The 25,508-nt window shown below is 38.8% G+C and overlaps 1 protein-coding gene across 2 annotated transcripts in view; it reads left to right on the top strand.

Annotated features, from left to right (window-relative positions):
• The first annotated feature begins 1,132 nt into the window (after positions 1–1,132).
• LOC109462793 (extracellular serine/threonine protein kinase FAM20C-like) overlaps positions 1,133–25,508 on the top strand; it is a 28,181-nt gene continuing 3,805 nt past the window's right edge. The window contains exons 1-4 of one of the 2 annotated variants that reach the window (XM_019759403.1): positions 1,133–2,250; positions 13,350–13,430; positions 13,889–14,025; positions 23,660–23,738. In XM_019759403.1, coding sequence (XP_019614962.1) covers positions 1,625–2,250; positions 13,350–13,430; positions 13,889–14,025; positions 23,660–23,738 — 923 coding nt within the window. In that variant the 5' untranslated portion in view covers positions 1,133–1,624. The remainder of the gene's footprint in view (positions 2,251–13,349; positions 13,431–13,888; positions 14,026–23,659; positions 23,739–25,508) is intronic. The other variant, XM_019759404.1, reaches the window with a different exon arrangement.

Below are 25,508 nucleotides of genomic sequence, written 5' to 3'. Positions count from 1 at the left end.
AATCAATCAAATGGTTTATTTGTGAAAACAAACAAGAACTTGTAGACGTTGGCTAAATTGTGTCTTGCTGTGCAATTTGATTTCTTAACATTTCTGGCATGACAAATTAAAATTGATAAGTTATTCAATAAAATCCATATCATTACACACTAATTACCTAAAAATAACAGTTTAAAGTTCAAAATTAGTTACACAATATAATACCATAAGATGATTGAAGAGTATGTTATGTACATTTGTACATATCTGGTTCCAAGCTAAATAGCAGATATATAATTGTGTAAAAGAAATTTCCTGTGAAACAAAACAAAAAACATTTTGAAGAACATCAATATAGTCAATCCAATCTGTTTATTGAAAAGGTCAAGTAGTTTTATTTTTATCCAGGTTACTAGTATTAAATGTTTTATTAGGGTAAAAGATCATTCTCAAGGTCTTATCCATTATTTATTAAAGGAAGGATGTATGCCATTGCTTTTTTATATCCCTGGTATTGCAATGGATTTAGGAATATTTGTTACCTCCTAACATCTGCTTGAAAGATGAGAACATTTCATTTATTTCGAAACCTTTTAGCCCCGAAGGGCTAATCTTCCAAGGCTCAAACAATTAAAATGACATAATTACAACATAGTAGAAACATTTAAAAATACAGTTACATACATAACGTTACATGTACACCACATCAACAATGAATACACATAGATATTAACAATTTAAAAGTAGCGAGCAAGGATCAGGTGACACTACTACTGTTTGAAACGGCTTTCTTAAAACTGATAACATCGCACAGTGTCTTAACATCAGATGGTAGATCGTTCCAGAGCACGACTGCACGGTACAGGAATGAGCGTTTTCTGCTATTGGACTTAACGTTAACTAGGTATTGGGGGTGTGACAAGATTAGGAGCATAATACGATTTGGACAATGTGGGGTTAATTTATTGATAAATTGGTCCAGAAATGAGGGGTGTGACACTATCTGGAGATGTGTTTTTCACAGTTTCCAGAATAAAACACAAAGCAGAATGTCTTGAAAACATCAATGGTGACATTAATCAAGTAATACATTTGAAAATGCCCGATGTAGTAGACACACACCCTTTACCCAATCAGCACACATTGTCACGGGGTCAAAAGTCAACGTGATCAAAGCTTCGCCCCTAAAAACACACCTTCACCACCAGTGTCTGAGCAAGGAGGTCTCTATTAAATCTCCTCGGCCTGAGCACCTACTGTAATACCGGCTAGAGACCTAGAACTAAAGTTATGTCGTGATGTTTACAGATTCCGGGTTTTGTTAGAGAGGAGAGCACGGGATAAAAGGCGCGGTAACCCCCGGGTAGGTTTCAGACGACCCTGATAGAGCGAGCGCACCATGTCGTTTGGCAGGCTCCAAGAAGATCGGCTCAGCTGCTACCAGAACTTTGACATTCTTCCAGTCTGGCGTCTACAGTGTGCGGATTTTCCTCAGAATCTTGTTAGTGTTATTGGATAAACCCTCCATTCCTGCGTGAACCACTCAGAGAGCCTAACGTAGGCGAGCGTGAGAAGGGAGGATCAGAGATCACAGACGATATCACTGAGGAACAACTCGGTCAGGCAGTACGCTGGTCTGACTGCTATGCTCAAGGACAGTTTCCGAATTATTATCCGTGTCTTGTGCAGTTTTTTTCGGTCAGAAACCATGAAGTTGAAAGCTAGGTTGGTCGCGGGGGGACTGTTTCTCACGCTGGTGACTTGCGGGGTGCTGGTTTTGAACGGAAACCTCCGGGTTGCCGTGGAATTCACGGCGGACCCGGCGTCGGGGCAGGGTGCGGGTCGCGCCGCCCAGGCTGCGGAAGCGTCCCGGTACGGAGGCAAGGCCGCCTTCGGGCCGGGCAACAAGAAACTCTTGAACGAAGAATACGGCGTGAACAGCAACGTAAGCCTTAGCGCCATGAGTTCGGGACAACATCCTAATCTCAAATCTCCAGAAAAGGGACTCCAGAAAAAAAGCAACGTCGTGGAAAAACCACCCTCTCCAACGGTTGATCATAAACAACTCAACAACAACGTCCAGAAAAACAGGACTTCCCCGCCGAGATATGCCGGCTCGAAACTTAAGATTCTCCTCCGGCACCCCTTATACAGAATACCAGAACGTGTCTCGACATCAGACTATCTTCTCAAGCCGGCCAGATGGCTCCATGCGACGCCAGATGAGAGAAAATATATCAAGTTGGGAGAAAATAGCGAGGAAGAAAAAAGGTACACGTTGCTTTCATCAAATAATTACCCTAACGTTACGTACTCTAATGTTACCTTTGAAAATCTCACTATTCAGATCCTTAAATCCTTTAAGTCTCAAGATATAACTGTCGATGACGTGTTAGGTTTATTACTAGACATTTTATAATGTACTGTAGACATCTGTTTGAGCAAGTTACTGATGTTTTCAACTAGCTCAAGTAGCTGCCAACATTTTGCTTCATCAGCAGTTCTGTAGAAGTAAACATGCAAAGGTTGCTTTTGTGAACAACACTGCTGTAACTTGTGTAAGATGTGAGATGTCCACAGAAAATGCTTGGATGTGCCCATGTAAGTGTGTGGGTGTGCGTGTGTGTGTGTGTGTGTGCGCACGTGTGGGTGTAACGTGTGTGTGTGTGTGTGTGTGACTGTGTGTGTGTGTGTGTAACGTCTGTGTGTGTACGCGTGCGTGCACGCCAATTTGGCACACGCTTGTACATGTGTGTGTCCTTGTGTGAAATTGTACATGTGCAAGTTTTTAAGGGGTTATTAAGGTACTAACTAGTACATACTTAACCATACAGTTGAATTTAAGACTGTCATCTACATTTTATATTTACTCTGTTCTAGCATCCCCTCTCTATGAATGAACATTGAAGTTTAACTTAGCACATCCAAACTTTCTTTTGAAATGGTACATGTGTGTAGGATAGGCCCTCAGGCATTCTTCATACAGTTTGTCTTCTCATGCATAAAAGACTTCCCTGCAAAAAGTTCATACTCATATTATCTATACGTAGGTGAACGTTAGGCACACCCAGTTCCTAAGCTACGACTATAATATGAGCTCAGATTTGAGACTACCGGTAACTACACGTGTATGTCGTCAACAGTGCAGGGACTGCATCATGTTTATGTATTTATAGTAATAATATGCCACGTATTCAGGTAACGTAAATCATGAAATGTTCACACTAAAATCACAGGTGTTCAGTTATCTGTATCAGTATAGCCGGTATAACCGCCCTTCAGCGTAACACACCAGCTTCGCAGGCACGCAGAGCGGCAGCAGCTAGCTATATCACACCGACGACTTGTTACACTCAATCTTTGCACATTCAATTGCAGGAGTCCTTTAAAGCTTTGTAGTGATTTGGGGTGCATTGCCATTACTGTTACAGTGTTTTGTATTTTCATCGTACTACTTTCAACTGTGAACTTCAAAGCCTGCGAAAAGCTCTCTTTCCCTAGCTCATACAGCACAATACATGTATACGTGAAAGTACATGTAAAATGCATGTATGTAGTAAATATAGCACAATGCACAATACCTAAACAGGCTAAAGCTGGTTGGTGCAACCCTGTGCACGTGACTTTGACTCTAATCTTGACTGGGCAAAGACTAAAGTCCAAAAGTCACAGTTATGTGTACTTGTCAGGTAATACCTTTTCACCTAAATATGCATATACGACTTCCATTCAGGGCCCTACTGGGTGCATACAAATATGTACAATACCGTCAATAGATGCATGCTTCAGGTTTTGTACTCCCAGCCTAATTTTGGACTACTAGTACTACTAGTACTACAGTAGCAAATATTCATTAGGGGTTACATGATGTAAATTGGTACTAGACTGTACTATTGTAGCATATTCTTGATATTCAATTGTCAGAATTTCATGACTCAGAAATATAATAGGAGCCCTGCTTTATATAGTATGAAATCTTGTTCCTCATTGTAAAGAATGTCCTTAGATGACTGTTAACACTTTGAATAAGAGACCTTGAATGACTTAGACAAGCAGACAATGGTACACTTATGACATATACACGTGTACACGTATTTACGTCATAATGTAACATAGTGAGTAAGTACCCATACTTCTGTAACACACACACCAATTACATGCACAATTTTGGTGCCCAGTCATAATGCAATGATTGGAATGATGACCTTAAAAAAATCACTCATGTGTAACATCTATCTGTATCTATCTGCCACCCTGAAAAATTGTCTAAGGACATCTCCAATGCAATGTCACCCAGTACTAAAATACATACCTGCATATCTAAACTGCATGGCTGGCCATGGGGAGTGCTGCACTAGTACCGGTACACAGATCTCTCAAACTTCAAACAAGTTCTGTTTTTGAAGGTGAAAGAATTTAGAAGTAACAGACTGTTGCTAACCTGTATAAGTTGAATGCACACATACACACACTCAATTAATCATTCAGTTCAATTATAACATTGATGTACCAAGGAAACCTTGCGTAGTTACAGAACGGCCAGTTGTGTGTTGTTGAAGTAGTACTAATCTTTCCGTGACCTGGTTCCCATAGGATTAAGGTACTAGTACAGGTAGGAAGAAGTCTTCGTGCAAAAAGTCCTAGCGGACGGTTACCAGTACTAATGTAAAAGGTCCTAGCGGATGGTTACCAATCTTTATGCAAAAAGTCCTAGCGGACAGTTTTCAGTCTTCATGCGAAAGGTCCTAGCGGACAGTTACCAGTCTTCTTGCAAAAGGTCCAACACTTTGAATAGGAGACCTTGAATGACTTAGAGTTAGCCAAGCAGAGAATGGTAGACTTATGACATATACACGTGTTACGTGTACTTGTAATAAAGTTGTATTTACGTCATAATGTAACACAGGGAGTAAGTACAGGTATACTACACTACACACCCTTCAATTAAATCCACAATGTCCTAAAGGTCCTAGCAGACGGTTACCAGTAATGCAAAAGGTCCTAGCGGATGGTTACCAGTCTTCATGCAAAAAGTCCTAGCGGACAGTTACCAGGCAGTTTCTAAAAAAGGATTTAGTATGATACAAAGGACAGCAAACGCAAAAAAGTTTTAAAAAACTAATTACGGGTATTAGTTATGTTTTTTGTTGATATAAATTGTTGATTTTTCGTTCACACAGACAGCCCATCCGGGCCCCAGTTTGGAAATTTGCCCTCAGCATTACAAGATTATCTCCGCCATTGTGAACTGTCTCAAACATTGCCACGTTAGCACTATTAGATTATGACATTGTACAATGGCGGGTTAGCCTACTTACCTTTGCCTTGCACTGCACAAAAAGTAGGAAATGTTAACAATGGTTAAAGTAAAGGTATGGCTGGTAATGCCTGTTGCTCTTGGGAGTGATTATCAGAATTACCTGGTACCTATCTCTATAATTTACTAGGTAGACATTTAATCAGACTTCTTCCACGGTGTTTTACCTTTCCAACTGAAGTCAGGTACACATTTTATACTTGAGTAGATTGAGGAATGCCACCGTGTTAAGTCTTTCCTGGTACGACCAAGCTTTGGAATTCCCTCCCTGACAAGTGTTTCCCACCAACCTACAATCTACAGGCTTTCAAATCAAACGTTCACCGCCATCTCTTGACATAGCCATGTTTCTGTCATATTTCTAGTTCAATGCCGAGAAGTGGTCGTATGGGCCTTGCATTGAGCCAAAAAAGGGGTCTTTCTCAATACGAGGACTGTGACAGTGTCTAGTCAGGAATTAAACCCATATGATCTATCAACCCATCAGTACCAGCCAGTCATTTGTGAATAGATATTTCCTTATCATTACATGAAAATATCAGATGACTACTAGTACTTTGGAACATCATCAATTCTTAAAATTCCCAATACAAGAACTGTGACAGTGTCTAGCCAGGAATCGAACCCATGATCTATTGACCCAGTACCAGCCAGTCATTTGTGAATATAAAACATTTCCTTATCATTACATAAACGTATCAGATGACTACTTTGGAACACCATCAATTCTAATCACACATGTTACATGTTGTCACACTTCAGTTGAAGATTAGACTATTTTTTCAGCAGTGACCAGCTGTTTCCATGTACATTTGTTTCAGTGTAACCTTGTCCCAGATACCAGAGCACACATGATAATGATTTTAACATTAACACATAGATGCCTGTAGGAACTTTTTTCTGTAGTCTATTAGGCTATCATTCTCCCCAGCTGTTTTCAATTGAAGTTTACTTTCAAGTTCTGTGTCGTGTCCCAGAATCTAGGCTTATTGGGTGATGATGGTTTCGGGCTGCCTTGGTCCATTTTCTCCTTAGCATCCTTTGGCGAGCAAGCAATTATGTGGTCTATGTTTTCTTTAGCAGTTTATACAGGGCTGTCTATGCAAACTTTGTGTTTGTATAGTGGAAAGGTAATATTCTCCAATCGCTGTTAGCCATTTTGGCATGCAGTTTGTATTCGATGCCTACATATGGGTTAGCTAAAAGAAATATGTAAGGTTTTTGATATATTTTTCTAGGCTGTCTATATATTCGTGTGGAAAAAAATGTCAGCAAGCTACTGGAAATCCATTTGTTTTTTGCAGGGGAAAGAAAACTGTAGTGTAGCACAAAAACACATAATCTGCAGTTAATCACGATTTTGTGGTGGAGTAGAAAATACTAGAAATGTAAAAAAAAATCACCTGTAAGTAAAATCATAGCAAACATTGATTCAAGATTTACAGTATTTAAGTTATTAAGACATACACCCTTATTTATTAATTAGATTACTAAGGTGATGATTTAAAAGCCCAGTACTGTAGAATCTAGATAAAATTGCTCTTGAAAGCATTATGAGTTTAAGAGAAAAAGAATTGTTTCAAGAAGGAAAATAACAAAAGAAGATCTCCAAAAGTGAATCGTCACGTATTGTATACAGTCATGATCATGACCATCATTTATTAGACAAGCTTAGACATGATATCCTAAGATACCGCACACTGCTGTAGACTTTGACAGAAGTGAGTGTCTAAGCTGCATGACATCTTAATCGCTCAGGCTTTGGAAAACGTCACAACAACCTGGCCAGAGAGCCTTTGATAAACGGTCCGACCGTATACGGGATTAAGCCCGCACTTCTTGGGATTTGAGATTTGTAGCATTTATCCCTATAATGGCAAAGAAAGATGCAGCTATGCCCCAAATGTGCCGCAAGTCTGCGCTGAGGTCGAATCTTTAGTGCTTCCTTCGCTTTTATTGCCCTCCGTCGGGTATAAAAGAATGTGCTCCTGTAACATCTAAATAGAGAAGAGATTTTTCTTCGTTACAAAGTCCATCCATGCACTCGGTGGTATTTGAGGCGAACCGTAAGTATCTGTTACAGCGCTTGTGTAATTTACGGTTTCGTGTTACCATGGCCCCTGCATGCCATATCTGTCATACAGTGAGTTGGTATATAGAAACATAACCATAAATCTTGAAATGTCTGTGGTGGTTTTCTTTTCGCACTGTGAAATTAAGACATTTTGTGCCGCAGTATTGTTTTGCCTGCAAACTTGAAGTTGAACGACGCATTGTGAAAACCTGACTTCCACCCCCTATTGCAAAATCAAATCCACATAAAAGTAAAATGAATTTACAACTTGATTTTGGCAGCACTGTCCAGTTGATAAACTAACATTCCTGTAACTTAGAGTGCAAGCTCTCTGTATGTCTTCCTTTTCTTTCCCAGTATAGACTCATAGTCATAGACTCATACTCATAGAGACATTGCTTGGTGCATTTGCTTATATTTGTAGGCCATTTGAATGCTATAATTAGCTGTAGGGGTGGTTAATGCAGATTGACCTTAGGCCAAGTTTGTCAAGTTGGAAGTGAGTTTATTTGCAAAGCACTCACTAAAGCACAGAATGTTTCCTAGATATGCTAGTTGAGAGTTACTAAGTGAACGTTTCATGTTAGGATGTCAAGACATGGAGACGCCTTTCCAGCAGAACTACTGTACTGTACAACATATATTAATTGGGAAACATGTAACAACTGATAGGAAAGCTGGGAAGTTTCTAATACACTGTAAATTATTACGTATGTTCATATTTTCAACTGGCTTATTATGATAAACTTGAAGACACAGATTGCTTTCAAAGGGAATTCAGTCTTAAAATTTATCATTTCCCTACTACTGCAGCACAGATACAAAATGTTTCTGGCAGTGGTTTTGCCTGCTGAGTCTTCACTTCTTGGCAAGCTGTCTCAGCATGATCGAGCTCCTAACAGCTGTTTCATGTAAACACATTACATCACAGCCTCTAAATTTCCTCCTGAAGGCCACATGTGTTATCTGAGAGTCCTTCCTTGGAGCTGTCCATGTTGTTGTTATTATCACAAATAGAAAACAGCCAACCCTGCAAGACATTGGGTACCGTAAATCATGTAAGTTTTGCGTTAATTTATTATTGCAATGGCCTCTACACCAGAAATTTATGACACTGCAATTATGTCTTCATTTTATTATTACAGAGTTGATTTACTGAGGATGTGAAACGCTTCGAAAATCTCCCTTTCCGTCATACCGCGAAATAAAATCACTGTGAAAGTTTCACAAGTTACAGTATCCAGATTACCCCTTGAGGACAAGGTGGTTTGGAGTTCTGTGGTTGAACTGGTTGTTGTCTTGTACCTACTGCAGTGTAATACTAGTGGTCAACAGTGCATTTGTACATTGTTTATTTATACATGACTGTACATAATGATAATCATGGCGTGCAAAATAGGCCAGGTCAACATGTTTTCCTGGCAACTTGTCAAGATGAAAACAGGTGGCTTAGAGAAAAATATTTACTTCTTGAAACAGTACATAGCGGAGACTTTCCCCCAAACCGTTTTCATGTTAATTTCCTAGTTCAGTTTTCTGTAAGTTCATAATGATTAAAAGATGTAGCAAATTTTTTAAGATTGAGTATGATAAGTATAGAGACATCAATTTTTACGATAGAAATACATTTTTACCATTTTAGCTATGTGTTAAACTGTCAGTTCTGCTTTTGACGATGAGAGCTAATAAACTTATCAGACTGTGTGTAAATGTCAGTAACCATTCGAGAGCTCATCAATGCGTGGGTGTGCGGTCGTTTAGAAGTACAGTCTTACATGATATACATTTGTATGTTTAGGTCCACCACCAATTAAATTTATTGGATGAGGTCCGCGTGCGCATTGATTTTGGCCTGTTCCTAGAAAAAAAAAACAAGAAATTCCGCTTCCTGTAACTATGACCATAGAGTCACAACAGTGCCGCAAATTGTCAGATTGACGTGAAACCCGTAACGCGAAGAAAGTGTCTATTGACAGGACCATCCTGTCAATAACAGAAAATTCTTCACTGTCCACTACTGTTCCACCTGATTTATTGCTGTTTTGATGATGAATAAAAGACTTCTTGCTTGTTACACTGTGTCACCTCGTTCAATTTTTGTCCTAACATTTGTCGTCTCTTAGTATATTTCTAATCTAGGCGTCTTGTTTTCTCCAAAGGACGTCATCCATAAAATTTACTTGGAGTGGCCTTATATGTTACACTAAATTCTGACATCCAATCCATCCCCTAATATAATTAAATTGATCTATTTGGTTGAGAAATTAAAGCTTACTTATATTATAACTCTATTAAAAAGTCCAACAATTTTACGTGGTATTAGTACTTGAGCTGATCAGCTTCAAAAAAGGCAAGACGTGCCCAATAGCCGCATGTAAATGCTATTCTAGCCACAGACCATTATATTGTACCCCCAAGGTGTGCTGTAAAGTAGCTGCGGTAGAGATGAAATACTGATTTTATGTGTGCATGGTAATGTTACTAATAGTCTCTTCCTATCATTCGCTGTAGGCAAGGTAAGAGGTTTTACACTGTGCCTTAAAGGACTTTTAGTTTACTGACATTCCTTCTTGAGACATTATTATTGTTACAGCCCTCAGAATAAAAAAAGTCCAACGATAAGACAGTCTGATTAATAAAAAATGATTACTCTTTGGTGTGTCTAAGACTTTTATTATCAGGCATATTCTGTACAAAGTTGATCTTTTAATATCATTTTGTTACAATTTACAGTTTTTTGATGAAGCATGATGTACCTAAATTTCTCGCTCTGAATTGTGAATTAGGTTTAAAATATGTGGATGAACTTAAATGAACTAAACTGAGGTATAAAACCAAGACTAGTCTCAGAAAGTGTGTAAGTATTAGTAGAAAAATTCTGTAAACTTTCGGTTAGTACTCAGAAGACCTCAGGAAGTTCAAGGCTGGATCCCAGTTATGAAGGTTCCCCTCAACTTTTGAGGACAGGCAGTCTTCCAAGTTTGAGCCAAGAAAGTATTGCCAGATGTTTTCACCTTTCTCAGGAAGTGTCGTGTAGGTTAATGCACCAGGTCTCTGACGTACATGTAAGATGAACTATTCTGTTTCTGAATCAACATCCTCCTGGCTTTTCTGAAACTGTTTGTACTTTGGTTATTATTTCCTGCCCTGTCCTTGCGTATTTGCATCAGCATATGATCACATAATACATCATGTAATATATTTCATCATTTCTATCTGCTTTGACTTGTATGTTTTACTTGTTTTGGGTGGCTGAGCTGTGGGTTTGTGTACAGTATCTGTTTTTTTCCAGAGTGAGGAAACAAGATGGTACGTCTATGGTAACAAGATGGTCTCAATTTGCCTGTAGAGAGAGCTACATACATACATGTAAAAGGTTTTTGGGAGACTTGAAACCTTTTTGGCTGGCGAATCTGCATTTCTGCAGTACATACAAGTCGTTTACAATCTGATGTAGAGTGAGTTTCAAGAGATAGTGACATTGACAAAGGACCTGAAGTGGAACTGCTATCATCAGTGTTAAAAGGTTCCAGTAGCCAGAAAGAAACAAGTCCAGAGAGACAGGCAATGCTATCAGGTAATGTAACACATCTGCCAGATAATGGGCAGTCTAGGGGCTATCTCATTCTGAATCAGTAAATGGCATGTGGCTTAAAAGTTTTAATGTGAGAACTGAGAAACAGGAAAACCTACCATGTATGACCCCTACATGTGGGGTGTATTGATGTTCATCCAGCTTTCTCAATGAGGGTCTGCATGGGGGAATCCTGGCAATACTTTACTGTAAATTTAGGGGGCTCGGCAATGCTTAATAGTAAATTCAGGAGGGTTGGTAACTTTTTATTGCACTTGACAATGCAGTACAAATAAAGATTTTACCAATAACACAAATGATTGTATGATGAATTCAGGATAAGAAATAATGTGCTTCGTAGAATTAGAGCAACTTGCAATTATGTTTCACGAATAATTCATCGACAATGCTTAACGCTGAATTGGAGTGAGCTGGCTACAATTAACTGTGAATTTAAATAGCTTGCATGCAACTGCTATGCCTCATGCAAAAAGCATGCAAGTAGACTGTCTACAGTGAAGTCTGTCTTGTTATGCTTGTAATTATGTTACATAATAACAGTTCCTTCAACAAACTGCAAACTTAATAAAACGCCTTAAATACCTCCTTTCCCTGCAAAATTAGGTCCCTGCAAAGTCAATTTTCAGTCTATACATGAACTAGGATGTTTAAATGCCCTTGGAACTTCTAATTAGCTTTTTGTAATTAAATGCCATCAATAACATTCATGTGTGTACAGGTCACCTTCATGTATTTACCTTGTACTTGTACTTCTTCATGTATATTGATACACATGTAAGTGCATTTTTATATTAACGTACCAATGAAACTAAGAGAACTGACAATGTTACAGGCTTGGCCATTGCTACATACTATCTTAGCTGTGTAGCTGCTCGTCAGCTGTATCATCAAGTTGACTTTGAACTTGAAAGCTTGGCCTTAGGCAGAATCAGAACCTTTAAAACAGTTATTCTCTTCAAGGAAATCTTAAAAGAAACATCTGTGTCTAGTTAAGCTCCTGCCTTTGGCTTTGTTATCAGAAATTATGTGGGGAATGCATGTTGAGTAGAGCTGTGTTATGTCACTGTTGAGCAAGAGTGTGTGAACCCTTGTGTAAGGACATCTTTTGTTTATTTGCTACCTTCTTCAAGAAAATTTTAAGTAATGTTTGTGTGGGTGCCTGTGTGTGTGTGTGTGTGTGTGTGTGTGTGCGCGTGTGTGTGTGTGCGCGTATCTACATGTATGTGTGCGTGTGTGTGTGTGTATGTGTGTGTGAGTGCATGTGTGTACGTGCGTGTGTGTGTGTGTACGCGTGTCTGTGCATGCATGGGTGTGCATGCATGGGCACGCGTAAACATGAAAACTCTAGAAGGCATAGATGGATTGTGGACTGCCTTGATATTTGGTATGTGGGTATATGTATCATGTACAAATGTAGGTCTTGATGAGACCTTGAAATGATGACATTTTGGGCACCCTAGCAGCTGTCTTAGGTACTGCAGCATGTTGCAGCTTTGACAATGTGTTATGGACTTGCTATGGTGATAATTTTTAGGTGGTAGGAAGCTTTTGTTCCCATGCAGTGAGAATTGATTTGTATGTTTGGGCCTGCAAGCAGCTTGGCTATATCTAGCCATAAATTTTGCAGAAAATTATATTAATGTAATTCATAATACCCGAGGAGCAATCATATATATTGTATATTATTACCACATCTTTTTGGGATGATATATTTTACTATTCAATTTTCGTTTCATTTATTGTCATGACTATTCTAAAAGATGACCATAAATAACAAATTTATTATAGTTGTGACCATATTGTATTGATTATTTCACATAGATAAAAGAATGATATATCTTGTTGGGTCTAAATGTTATATTGTATTCAGCTTTCAGCTGCCTAGTAGACCCTATTCTGCTTTTTGTCAAAATCTACCACTGGAAGCTTTGGGTTTTTTTTAATGAATTATGCACCCGAACTTTCTGATAATAGTTGTTAAATAATAGCTAAAAGCATCCAATGCAATTTCAGGGCAGGAAAACAAAAAAAATATTCTTGATTAGCAAATCAAATTGATATTTATTGTCATTTCTTAGCACATTTTCGTCAGCATTTCATAGTTGAACTTGAAGCATTATATATATGATATGAAATGTTGAAGAACAAGCTACAAGTCCCTTTATTTTTGGGTACCACCCATAAATAGCTAGAACCAGCTTAGGATATACAAACAAGCGACCGCCAGCAATATTACATTTTTGTCTCAAAAGAATGACCACTGTGGAAAGTTGACTTTAAAATTCCAGTTTTGCTTCCCTAAAATTGTATTGGATCCCTTTAAATTACATGTAAGTAGTTGTTTTGTAATCATACTTTGAACGTAACCCTTTCCTTTATTACAGACATAAGCATAAAAAGCATCATCACTCCAAAAGTATAAAAAAAAGCAAGGAAAAAGACCTGCCAGCACCAACTTACAAAAGGTATTATAATAGTAAAATGTTGAACTTTATTCCAACACACAGTTTACAGAGAGATCAAATTTTCAGCAACCACTGTCGCCTTCATCAGGATAATTAATGACCAATCACTTCACAACATGTGAATATGGTCACGTGTGTTTGTAAACTGTAACTCTCGCGAGATCACGTTGTGAAGTGATTGGTCATTGATTATCCTGACAGTCGTCGCTGAAAATTTGATCTCTCTGTAAACATGTGTTGGAATAAAGTTCAACGTTTTACTATGATAACTACCAACACAGATGAACTTTCATGATTACAAAAGGTATTTTGTACAGTAGGTGGTGGGATTATGAATGGTGGGTAGTTGTGGAGGCAAGGTGATGCAGGGTGAGTGGGTTACGTTTTTGTTTTTTCATTAAAAACTGTGTATTTCACATCATGTTAAAAGTGTTTTATTTTTCTTCCCTTTTTCTTAGCGAGGACATACTTAACGAAAAGAAACCATGGCGTCTGTTACAATTCGGCATCACCAGATCCTCGCTGTATGGGAGAAACGACCCCAACGTGGAAAGAGTGCTGGATGCCCTGCGTACCCAGGAGGTGACTTATGTCGGTATGTATCTGGTTTGGGGAGCGCTGTTATTAGAGAGTGGGCAGGGCTCGAAATTAATGGTGTCCCGATGGCCACTGACCACTGAAATTTAGGCTGGGACAACTAAAAAGACACTTTGGGACATTTTGTTTAAATAATCAACATCAGAATGTCAGCCCTCCTGGCATGCGTCCTGGCTTTTGGCCCCAGAAAAGCCCCCAAATTTGTCTACTCTGCAATTATAACGTGCCTTGGAGTCAGAACGTGAGCAATAAAAAAGTCATACATACTTCCCGAAAAACTGGTTAGGACAGTACATACATGTACTGACTTGGGGACAATCAAAATTTATTTACGGGACAATGCTGGAACAATAGGAAAAAAAGTTAATTTCGAGGCTTGAGTGGGGCCTTGCCAGTGTGAACCCACTGGACAGAGATGCCTGGAGGTGCAGTGTGAGTGAGTGAGTGAGTGAGTGAGTGAGTGAGTGAGTGAGTGAGTAGTGCGTCTGAGTGAGTGAGTGAGTGAGTGAGTGAGTGAGTAGTGCGTCTGAGTGAGTGAGTGAGTGAGCGAGTGTCTGAGTGAGTGAGTGAGCGAGTGTCTGAGTGAGTGAGTGAGCGAGCGAGTTTCTGAGTGAGAGTGAGTGAGTTAGTGAGTGCATCTGAGTGAGTGTCTGAGTGAGTGAGTGAGTGTCTGAGTGAGAGAGTCTGAGTGAGTGTGTGAGTGAGTGAGTAAGTGGGTGAGTGCGTGCGTGAGTGAGTGAGTGAGTGTTTAAGAGGTAGTATGGATTGGTAGACAAGGAGCCTGCGAAGATTGGAATTCAGTTGATTGACAGGGTTGTGACTCGGTATGTCCTGAGTGGTACTAAGATATGGTATGAGTTCGCCAGGAATGTGTACTGTGTAATCATGGTATGAAACATACATGTACACGGTGTACATATAAGTGTGTGTAATATCAGAGTAACTTACACCATACATCGTCCATTCTATGATGTAATTCAATCAGGTATTTCCTCATGAATCATGATTATACAGTAAATTTCCCATTTGCATTAACGACTCCTGGAAGTCTGAAACCTTTGACTTTTGGTTAGATTTATACAAATTCAAATCTACGTGGCGACACCATGATTAGTCCTGAGAGTGTGTTCGTTACTCCCAATTTTGTTTTCCATGGATACTAGCAATAAGTACTAAATGACAAGTTGAGGTACCAATGTCATCATCATCTGGTCGTGAGAGTTTCACAGATGCTTGTGACTCTTTTCCGCCAGCCCTCCCTATCCTCCATGGCCCTGGGCAGGTCTTCCAGTCTGCAGCCCGCATCCTCACACAGTTGGTGTATGTACATGTACATGTAGGTTGTGCAGGGTCTGCCTACACTAGCATGCCCAGGTACCGATATACGCTATACCATGGTCTCACAAGTTGATCTATAGGTCATTGACTCTGACCTCTAGGACATTGGGATATGCCAACAAGTCAAAAGAGTCTCCTGGAATGCTTTGATCATGACATTTCATTTAAGGCCTACAATTTCTTCCTGAATGATATTAAGACTGAGGGCAATCATTATGTCACAAGTTGTACGTGTACATGTAAATGTCCTACTCCTATAGGTCCGCTAAAGCCTCTGAAACTTAATGGTAAACAATTATGCAGATTCTTGCAGAATGTACGGGTCACCTGTAGTAGTGTTCTTAAGTCTAGCACATTTAAGGCTTACAGTTCCCACTAACAGTTGTATCATTGTAGTAAGCTAATAAGCAGCTAATTGCAAGCATCTTTGCGCCTGGATTTCGAACTAATTCAGTCCCTTTAGGCAAAGAGGCGTGCGTAACGCCGACATCAGATTGTCTGCCGCCACCGGTATAACCACCGTCCTAATCATTTATCACAAATCTGCAGTCCACCCACCTCCACTCACAATCCTATTACAGGCAGGAGATTGGAGAAGAAACCTACACCTCGTACTACCGTCACTCAAGTCACCTTCTACTTTGAGTTAGTAACAGCTAGCTCTAATCTAAGAGATAAAGCTTTGGATGAGATCATTTTATCCAGTTACAGTTTTTTATGCAAGAAAGTAGAGGGGTAAAACCAACAGAATCACTCAAATCACCATCTAAATTAATGCCTCTACATAATAATGCCTCTCGCTAAAGCTTTGGATGAGATAATCTATCCAGTTACACATTTTATGCAAGAAAGTAGAGGGTCAAAGCCTACAGCATCTTTCAAATCAGCAACTAAATAAATGGCTCTACTTTGAGTTCCGAGTAATATAACACAAGAGCTAGATTAAAATCTTTGGATTAGATAATTTTGTGCAGTTATGAATTTTATACAAGAAATAAGATGGTTTTTATCTTTGACGAATGGATATTATGCATGTTCAGATTATTAAACATTAGTCATTAGAGAATTATCAGGGCATTTTAGAAACAGCTCTGTAAGTTTGGAATCAAAATCATGTGAGACAAAATTTGTTATACAAGAACTTTCTCATTTTTTTTCATTTATACATGACATTGTGTATATCAAAATGCCAATGTAGGTTTTGATTTTTACATGTTTACATGTATGTACATGTGTACATGTATATATTGAGGAAGTCTGTGTAATATTATATAAACATCGCCAATTTATTGTTATGTGATGAAGCAAAGAAGTAGACACGTCACAAAAAGTAGCAAGGAAAGTAATCTACCTTTACTAATGACCGTATGTGTCATCTTAACCCAGTGGGAAAAACGTAACTTTAATTACAGTAATTTTGCTAAATGCAAAATTGATCTTCCCTACAAATTAGAAGCACCGGTAATGAGTCGTGCCTTTTAAATCTTTTTCCTACTCTGTAATCTTAAAGCAAGTCAAATTGATTTCAGGGCAGTACGGTAAAACTTGGTTTTTGATCATTTTTTAATCAACGCTTAATATTCTGTAGCATTCTGATATCTGTGAGGCAAAAATTCAATGTTGCTGACAGAAAACTAGGGTATCTATCTTATCATAATATTATACTAGCTTGTTTCTAACTGTTTTTGGTAGTACTTAAAATAAAGGGACTCTTCAGATAGCTTATTTGAATCGCTTCAAGTATGAAATGATGACGCAAATGTGCTAAGAAATGGCAGTAATTGTCAAGGGCAGACAGATTTTGTATATTCTTTGTATTGCCACAATGGAATTGCATTGGACGCCTTTAAATTGTGACAAAGTGAGCTAGTCCTGTTACATTATGCAGCTGCTAGCATTATATTTAACAAATGTTGCGTTGCATGGTTGTACATATCAAATCCAAGCGATTGGATTTCCAAGGTGACACATCCATCTCATGGTAGAATGGTTTTTACGACCTCATCATTGATAGTATTAAGGACTGAATATCTCCAATAAATAGCAGTTCAAGGTTAAGTCTTCCCAGTGGACTGTGGTACATGTAATGCATACAGCCGACAGGTAACCCAGGGCTGGAAATGCTGGGTGCATGTGCACCTTAGTGCACCCTATTTTGGAGCTGTGCACCCAATTTTTTTTCTGTGGGTGCACCGGTGCACCCAAATATTTTTGTACTTTGTAGGTTTACATATGATTGTGTTGAATGTATAGTAGTATACAGCATATTCTTAATAACTACATTTGTGTCAGAAAAGTAATAAAATCATTGTAATAGTACATTTCTTTGGAAATGAAACATAATAAGTTTTTGCTGACATTCTACTTGTTTTATTTTATGTGGTGCACCCAAAACATTTTTGTGCACCCAATCTGTTGGGTACACCAGTGCACCTATTCCCAGAGATGGATTTCGAGCATAGATCTGCAGAGAGGTAACCCAATTATATTCCAACAGGGTGAGTCTGTCTACTGATTGGATGGAAGGCCTGGGAAAAGGCAGTTGAAATTGTTTCTCATATCCCGCCCGCGAACAGAGTAAAGCTCTGCAAAATGGGAAGTCTGCGGTTTGCAAATTGACAATCTCGCTTCTGAAGGCTAGCGTGGTTTGATTGATGTCGTTCCTGCAGTCACTACGCTCAAGAAATACTGATAAATAAAAGGCTACAGTGAAGATACAAAATTTGATGTCGTACCGTCAGTTTGTTTGATAGGAACATATCAAAACATGGTCCCTGTCAGAACTTGTAAGCTGCTGCTTTTCACCAATCTATAACATACATAGCACAGCTGTATGTAAAGGGTTACACTAGTATACATTACACATGTACAAGTGTAAATACTACCCCACACTCCCTGCTGAAGTAGAAACACAATCTCTAACCTCTTGGACCTCTTCCAAAATTGATGATACCATTGGTATGTTTAGTGCTTCTAGATCATGTAGTAAATTTAAAGTATTTTGTGGTGGGAAGTTGGGGATATTTTAAGGGCAATCTGTATGATTTCTGACCATCAATGACAAGAAATCAGACATTTCAGATCTGACATTTCCGACTTCTTGGAAGTATATGCATGCCATTCTTACTCTCTAAGCATCTAGGTTTAGGCTTAGGCGTATTTTTGACTACCCTGGGTGCCATCCTTCGTAGTTTCCGCCGGCTCCTAATGTCTGTGTCCAGCTTTGCGGAAATGCCCACACAGATTTTCCTTTGAATTTTGAATACGGTCTAAAAGGTTTAGTGCCAAAGACAACATTTGTCACTCACAGCTGTCGAGACTGGAGTCTAGCAGTCACTTACGCAGGCAGGATGGATCAGATATAATTCACACCCAAGGCAGAAAAACCCATTTTCCCGTCACTGGATAAGACTCCTATCGTAAAAGCGACTTCCTTGAGTTATGTGCATTTTAAAGTTTGTAATGCACGATGGTGGGAACGGTTATTATCTATGCCTGAGGTTTTTTAGGTGTTGAAACATATACGCTACAGTACAGAAAACTACAGATCTCAATCAACTTCCCTTCCCACGCGTTTTCAAGCGCTTTTAACTCGTTTGTTTCTTGCGCAAAAGTTGTGCAAATTACTTTAACTTTTACATCGCATGCAAAAGCAGTGTAATGCGCCGTTAAAACTGCAAAAGCCTTATAAACAACATTTATAATGTACTATAGTAGTTATTTAGCTGCAAGCGCGAGTGGCTATCTACATGTATATAACACATAACCACCTGAAATTACATGAACATCTTACTACATGCGTTTTACACGAGAAATGTACATTCCAATATTCAAGAATTGCATGGCATTTACACACATTTAGATCGAGAAATGTTGGCTTTTAATCAACTTTTGTCGAGCTTTATACTTTATGACATTGATCATCTTGAGTGGTTGAAATTGCAGAGGAGAACTATCAACTACAGTAACTGTAGACATAGATGTGAAAACTCTAAATCCATAAATCAAACCTGCCTTACACAAATACATCAGATTTGCAGGTGGAAATTTCCATTTTCACATCAAGAGTAGTAATAATCTCTGATACGATCATCTTTACACCATAAACACAAAACAAATCTGCGCCGCAATTTCACAGCGGTCCCTCATTGTGCTTCCTCTTTATGTATATTTAGTGAGCTTTAAACATCCTGCTTAATATTTGTCTGGCAATAAGAAGTTTGATGGTATCTCTGAGATAACAGGATCCAGAGGGAGTGTAAAATGCTTTATTACTATTTTACTATCTATTGCCTTCACCCTTCTGATGTTACGGCTCGCGGCTCGCGGGTTTTGTTTAATGGTATGGCGCTCCGCGTGACGTCGAAACGTGCGATGCCGGCTTACGATAAGAGTGCGACATGTAAACAAATTGCGATTCCGGCTTAAGATAAGTAAGGACTTACGGAGCGTGCTACTTTACTGCGCCGACGTTCCCTTAAAAGCAAGTCACTTGAGAGAACTGTCTTGTTCCTCAGAGGAATTTTAGAGCAATGGAGTGATTCCTGAAACCTGTGAGCTGTACATTGTAAAATGGTATCAGCAGTTGGAAACCAGCTCCCTGAGTTACTATCAAAATCGCTCCATGTACAGTATAGCTTAATTCACACCTTCATACAAAGCTATATATATGTTTGTATCATGAAAAAGTAGAACCGGATTTTGACAAAGATTATTCTTAAACAGGATAGCAGCTGAGTATAGAATTTGCTCCATTGAAGGCATTAAAGGTATGAGTTACTATAACATACTGGTTTACTGAGAATTAAGGAAATATCCGTTGACTGTGCATCTGAAGATCAGAATGCAAAAAAAGTATTTCGAGCCTTGAATATCGTATGACGTTTAAATATAACCCTGTTACAGGAAGTTATTACGAAAATGATGGCGTTCCTCCAAGGAAATAATTCGATCCTAGATGGAAGATACTGTTCCTGACAACCTGTCAGCGATATCATAGCGGCTAGATTAAACCGAAGGTGTGAAGCCCGGACACTGTGCATTGAGCTGTGTGCACTGTGTCAGCATGCACATACTGTGCATCCTGAAATCGGTGCTGTGGTTCTATCTAAATTCTTCACAGTTTTGATGATTATTATTGGTTTATTAGGCCACACCAATTTAATTTCTTGGTTAACGGATTTTTCTAGAAAAATAATGGAGCGGGCGGGACGAAAAAAAAAAAATAAAAACAGGCCTTGGCATCCTATTATGGCCCAAAATGGTACGATAGGAGCCATGAAGTCAACACACCAGGCTGGTTCAAAATCTAAACAATGAATTTTGAACTTTTAATGATACTGCTGCATTGAAAGATGGAATGACTGTAACAAGTAGTAAGAAAAGGACTGTTTTCAACTTTTCGGGGCAAAATATGAGCACTTTGCAGTTGATTCTGAATTTTATTTTTATTTGCAAATCAGAAAAAAATGAAGCGGCGAATCCATTAACCAAGAAATTAAATTGGTGTGGCCTTAGAAGAAACTCAACACAATCTGACATAGCAGTCAAAAGACTGAATTAGCGTCAGACTTTACAAAAGTTAAATTAGATCAATCAAATGGGTAAAATCTCATCACAGCTTAAAATATGTTAACACATGATAAAATATTTACAGTTCATTCAGTCCTTCTCATACGGAAATATATAAAATCTGCTTCCACATTTTAAAAGTCTACAGTACAGTTCATTCAACAATTTAGTCATTGCAGGGATAGCACTGTTTAGGTAACGCTTAGTCCCAGTTGGCTGTTGGTAGCGTAATTTTGCAGTGAACTCTCCACCGCTAAAATTCGTGACACAACTTTAATTGTTTGAAGTGAATTACCCCGTGTTCCAGTTAGGAGTATTTGGACCTTTCCCAGGGGCACAAGGTCTCTGTGACATGGCAGGATTCAAACCCGGGACTTCTTGGTTCTGAGTCGAATGAGCCCACCAAAAGAAAACTCATTTACCTCCATATGACCACTTTTAAAACACTAAGCATAACAGTTTAGTTGGCATATGTAGTAATCAAAATTCCAACCACCCATGCCCAATTACAATGTCTTGACTTGCATGGAAAGTAGCCAGACAGCATCAATTCTGCATTGTCCACATGAGTTCTTTTCACTCCCAATCATTAGTATGAACTCTCTGTTGTACAGATCTAGACAGGTCTGTTAATTCATTTTGTTCCTAACTGTATCTTTCCCATCGCTAGTACATGTACTTCAAATAAAGGTGACTTGTTTTTCCTAACCATTCGTAGGTGGTCTTGACCTTTTCTAACTGCGTTTTCCCTTCAAGCCTGAAAAATTGATTAGTTTTTCCCCTGTACCAATTACTGTGTGAGGAGAGCTGTTCCTAATGAGGACCACTGGGAACCACGCTTGCCTCCTTCTTCTGGCCAAAACTTCAAATGAAGACCCAAATACCTCGTATAGATTTTGTGGGCAAATTGCACATAAACGGCTCGGTTGCTAAAACCCTGGCTCACTGCCCAGTTTCTAATGCTCCGTACCCTTTTTCTGGAGGTTGAGCTTGCAGGAATGATATTTTACCATTAAATTTCCTTCTGGTTGGTTGGTAATGTTAAATGCTAAATGGTATAACCTGGGTGACTGGGGAAAATTTGATATTCCCCTGGCAACATCTCTTTCAGACCCGCCTTGGACCGGTGATAGGATCTCAGTGTTTAATTGCCCGAAGAGAAAATACACGCCGTACAGACTGTTGAGCTTCACCAGTAGATCAGGCATTACGATCGTCAGTTTAGTGTTAGAAATACTCATCTGCAGTCTGCATTTTGCAGAAAAATTTTCCATTTGCAGAAAAAAAATTAAGCAGCCTGTAATTTTGCAGACTGAAAAAATCAGGATAGGGGTTTAATTGTGTCCGTGTAATATTGCAATGTGTTAACTACTACTTTATGATATCTACTTAATGCATGTATTTTTCGAATTGTGAAATGTAAAATGTTTGTCAACATGCAATTTCGTATGGGTTTGAGTCAGGGCTTAAAAGTGTATATTTGCAGAAAGTATTTCCGAATTGCAGAACAATTTTGTGACATTCTGCAATATTGCAGAACAGTGGAAAAGAAGTATTTCGACCACTGTCAGTGTTAGATGCTGATAAGTCCACTCCTAAAATCCTGTTTTTTTTGCAATACCGTAAATCTTGAAATGTTTCCAGTGGTTTTATTTTCTCCAACTCGATATTGTGACACAGCAAATTTGTGTTTCCATTGTATTACTACATCATTAGATAGCTTTAAACAATGTTTAGAGTTAGGTGTTTAAGGGTTAGGTGTAACAAGGAGTACGGTGTAATGTAACCAGCTGCCGCCGTGCTGCATGCCTGCAAAGCAGGTGTGTTATGCTGAAGGGTACATGTACTAGTTATACTTACGTCTAGCTACACAGATGCAGATACAGATACATGTACTACATACTACATACATAACTGTAAGAATTTGTTTAATCAGTTACTGTGAACAAATACAATAACAGGAAAGCTTCCCTTTCCAGCAAAATGAAGTCCTAGGAAAAATACATCTACTTTACAGTAGATCTATTCATGACTTCTAGCCCTTTCACACAGCACAACTGCAAATGTATGACTCAGCCATATTCCTACAAGAGTCTGTATAATTGAAGAACTACTTACCGCTATTGAATTATTCATAAAGAAGATAACGTTGAACTTGAAGCTAAAAGGTTCAGAGATCATGTAGAATAAGTTTACGCTGCAATTGTCCCATTCTTTATTACATTTTCCTTACAATATTGAACTGCCCACCAAAGAAGTACATTTTTGGTACCAAGAAATGACAGACTTAATCGTTCATACAATAAGAAATACTTTCGTGTCGTAAAATAGGTCCAGAAGAGCATTTATGAATTTTTAATTTTTCCATACAATCAATTTTTCTTACGAGGAATGTAATTTCTGAGCTCTACTCTTAAGGACAGTAAATGCCTAATAGTATATAGGGTATTGTTAAGTTCATTGTTAATTTAAACTTTAATTTCTCTTGAATTTGAAGTCAATGTACATGTATTAGTGCAATGGCACAGTTACTTACTAGTATACTGACTGTTTGCACGCAATGCAGCACTAGCACATGTTTTGTATAGTCATACTATATGGAATGGTTTTTGTCAAGAACATATACATGTAAAATTGTAAGTACAAACAAAAATAGACAAATTGAATGTACTGTACTTGTGTCATCTGAAATTGCTGAATAAATTCCTGTCTTGTTTGTACAGAAATGAAGCCAGGAGGAACCCAGCTAAAGCTGTTCATGGAGTTGGCAGACACCAGCATTGGCATGTTCAAGCCATGGAGGTAACGTAAAAATATCCCATAGCCACATATATAGATGATTAGAAACCTGACCAATTTTTGATTAATCTGCAGTTTCTTGTTCCATCTTATTATAGTAAGTACCTTTTTTTGAAATATTTGTATGCAATGTAATCTTATGGAGTTGCACGTTAATGTTTTCCTACATATGTCCATAATGTCAATGTCCCTCTTGGTGTCTTTTCAAAACCTGCACGTTTTGATAAGAGTAAAGGGATTCTATTACACAGAAGGTCATTGTATTCACCACCTTTACCCAGGAAATGGCACATTTTTAGGTGATGATAAAAGGGGTAGCTCGAGAGCTAGAATGCTGGAAGGGACATGTAATACAGGGCTCGAAACTCATTTTTGGGAATAGGTGCACTGGTGCACCCAACCTAAAAAATTGGGTGCAGAAAAAATATTTCAGGTGCACCATATAAGATAAAATAAGTAGAATGTCAGCAAAAACTATAATTATGTTTCATTTACAGAAAAGTACCAAAACAATGATTGTTATTTTTTCTGACACTTAGATGTTAAGAATATGCTGTAACTACTATACATTTAACATCTTTACATACATTAAACCTAAGAAAAAATTGGGTGCACTCCAAATTTGAGTGCACTAAGCTAAGGTGCACATGCACCCATTACATGTATTTCGAGCCCTTCAATACATAATGCAGGCAACTCAAATACCATGTAGAGCCTACTAGAGGGATGGATCTCTAGGTTAAATCAATATTCCTGTCTGTGTAGAAATCTGGAGGCTGCGGCTCCTGCTTAGTAAAGCCAGACCTGTCACAAAGTGATAGAGGCTTACTAAACAGGTGTCACACGGGCTAGATTCATCAGTGCTCAGGGTAAAATTTGGCAGTCAAAGTCTGATTCGGAGGAGACATCGGGGATATTTACACCAGAAGGGTGACGTGGGGTTAGCGATATGTCTGGTCCGGTTCACAATGGCGTTATGGATATATGCATTGGACGTGTCAAAGTTTGCCTGTGGTAAATAACTCATTTCAGCAATGGAGGCACTTCAAGGGTTGTGTCTGATATTTGTATGCAACTGAAGTGCTGAAAACCATTTGGACTATGAGAGAAGGGTGAATGTGTATTGCTATGGAGGTCTTGACATTTTTTTTGCAATTCCACTGTAAATTGACGATTAAGGGTACACACTTTTAAAAACTTTTCTTTGAAAGTCCCAATTAAAGTGTTTCAGGCTGTGGCCAGAGTTTGGGCAGGTACTTTATTTAAGGTTATTGCCCAGACAAATTGAAAAACAATCCTTGACACAGCCGCTTGGAGTGGCACCAATTCCATATAATCAAGATTCAGGGTTCTCCCCAGACGATGGAATAATGGAGGCGCCGCTATACTTCTCTCATAGCACCGCTATTCAAAAGGCTTAGATGAGGGTTTATCCAGACTGAACAGATTAACAGCACATGGGTGGGGTAGGATTGACAGGCAGAGTGACAGGAGGCCATCTGAAATAAACAGGCTATTATATTGCAAAGTGGGAGAAAACTTTTAGTACCTCTTGTATGTTCTTTGCATAGTTTGTTTTAGTACCTTAATGTACACTCTCCCAATCACCCCCCCCCCTCCCCCACCCAGGTGGCCAAGAGAAAGGAAGACCCCACCCAAGAAAACATGTAAACAGAGCAGTAGTTTTTGGGCTAGACCATGTGTAGGTAAACATTATGCGTTTGCCTTGCATATGTTACCTTTCTACATAAGTAGTTTCTTGTTAAATCATTC

The sequence above is a fragment of the Branchiostoma belcheri genome, unplaced genomic scaffold (genome assembly GCF_001625305.1).
Source record: "Branchiostoma belcheri isolate BF01 breed outbred unplaced genomic scaffold, Haploidv18h27 scaffold12, whole genome shotgun sequence".
Lineage (NCBI taxonomy): Eukaryota > Metazoa > Chordata > Leptocardii > Amphioxiformes > Branchiostomatidae > Branchiostoma > Branchiostoma belcheri.
This window is presented reverse-complemented; position numbering and strand designations above follow the sequence as displayed.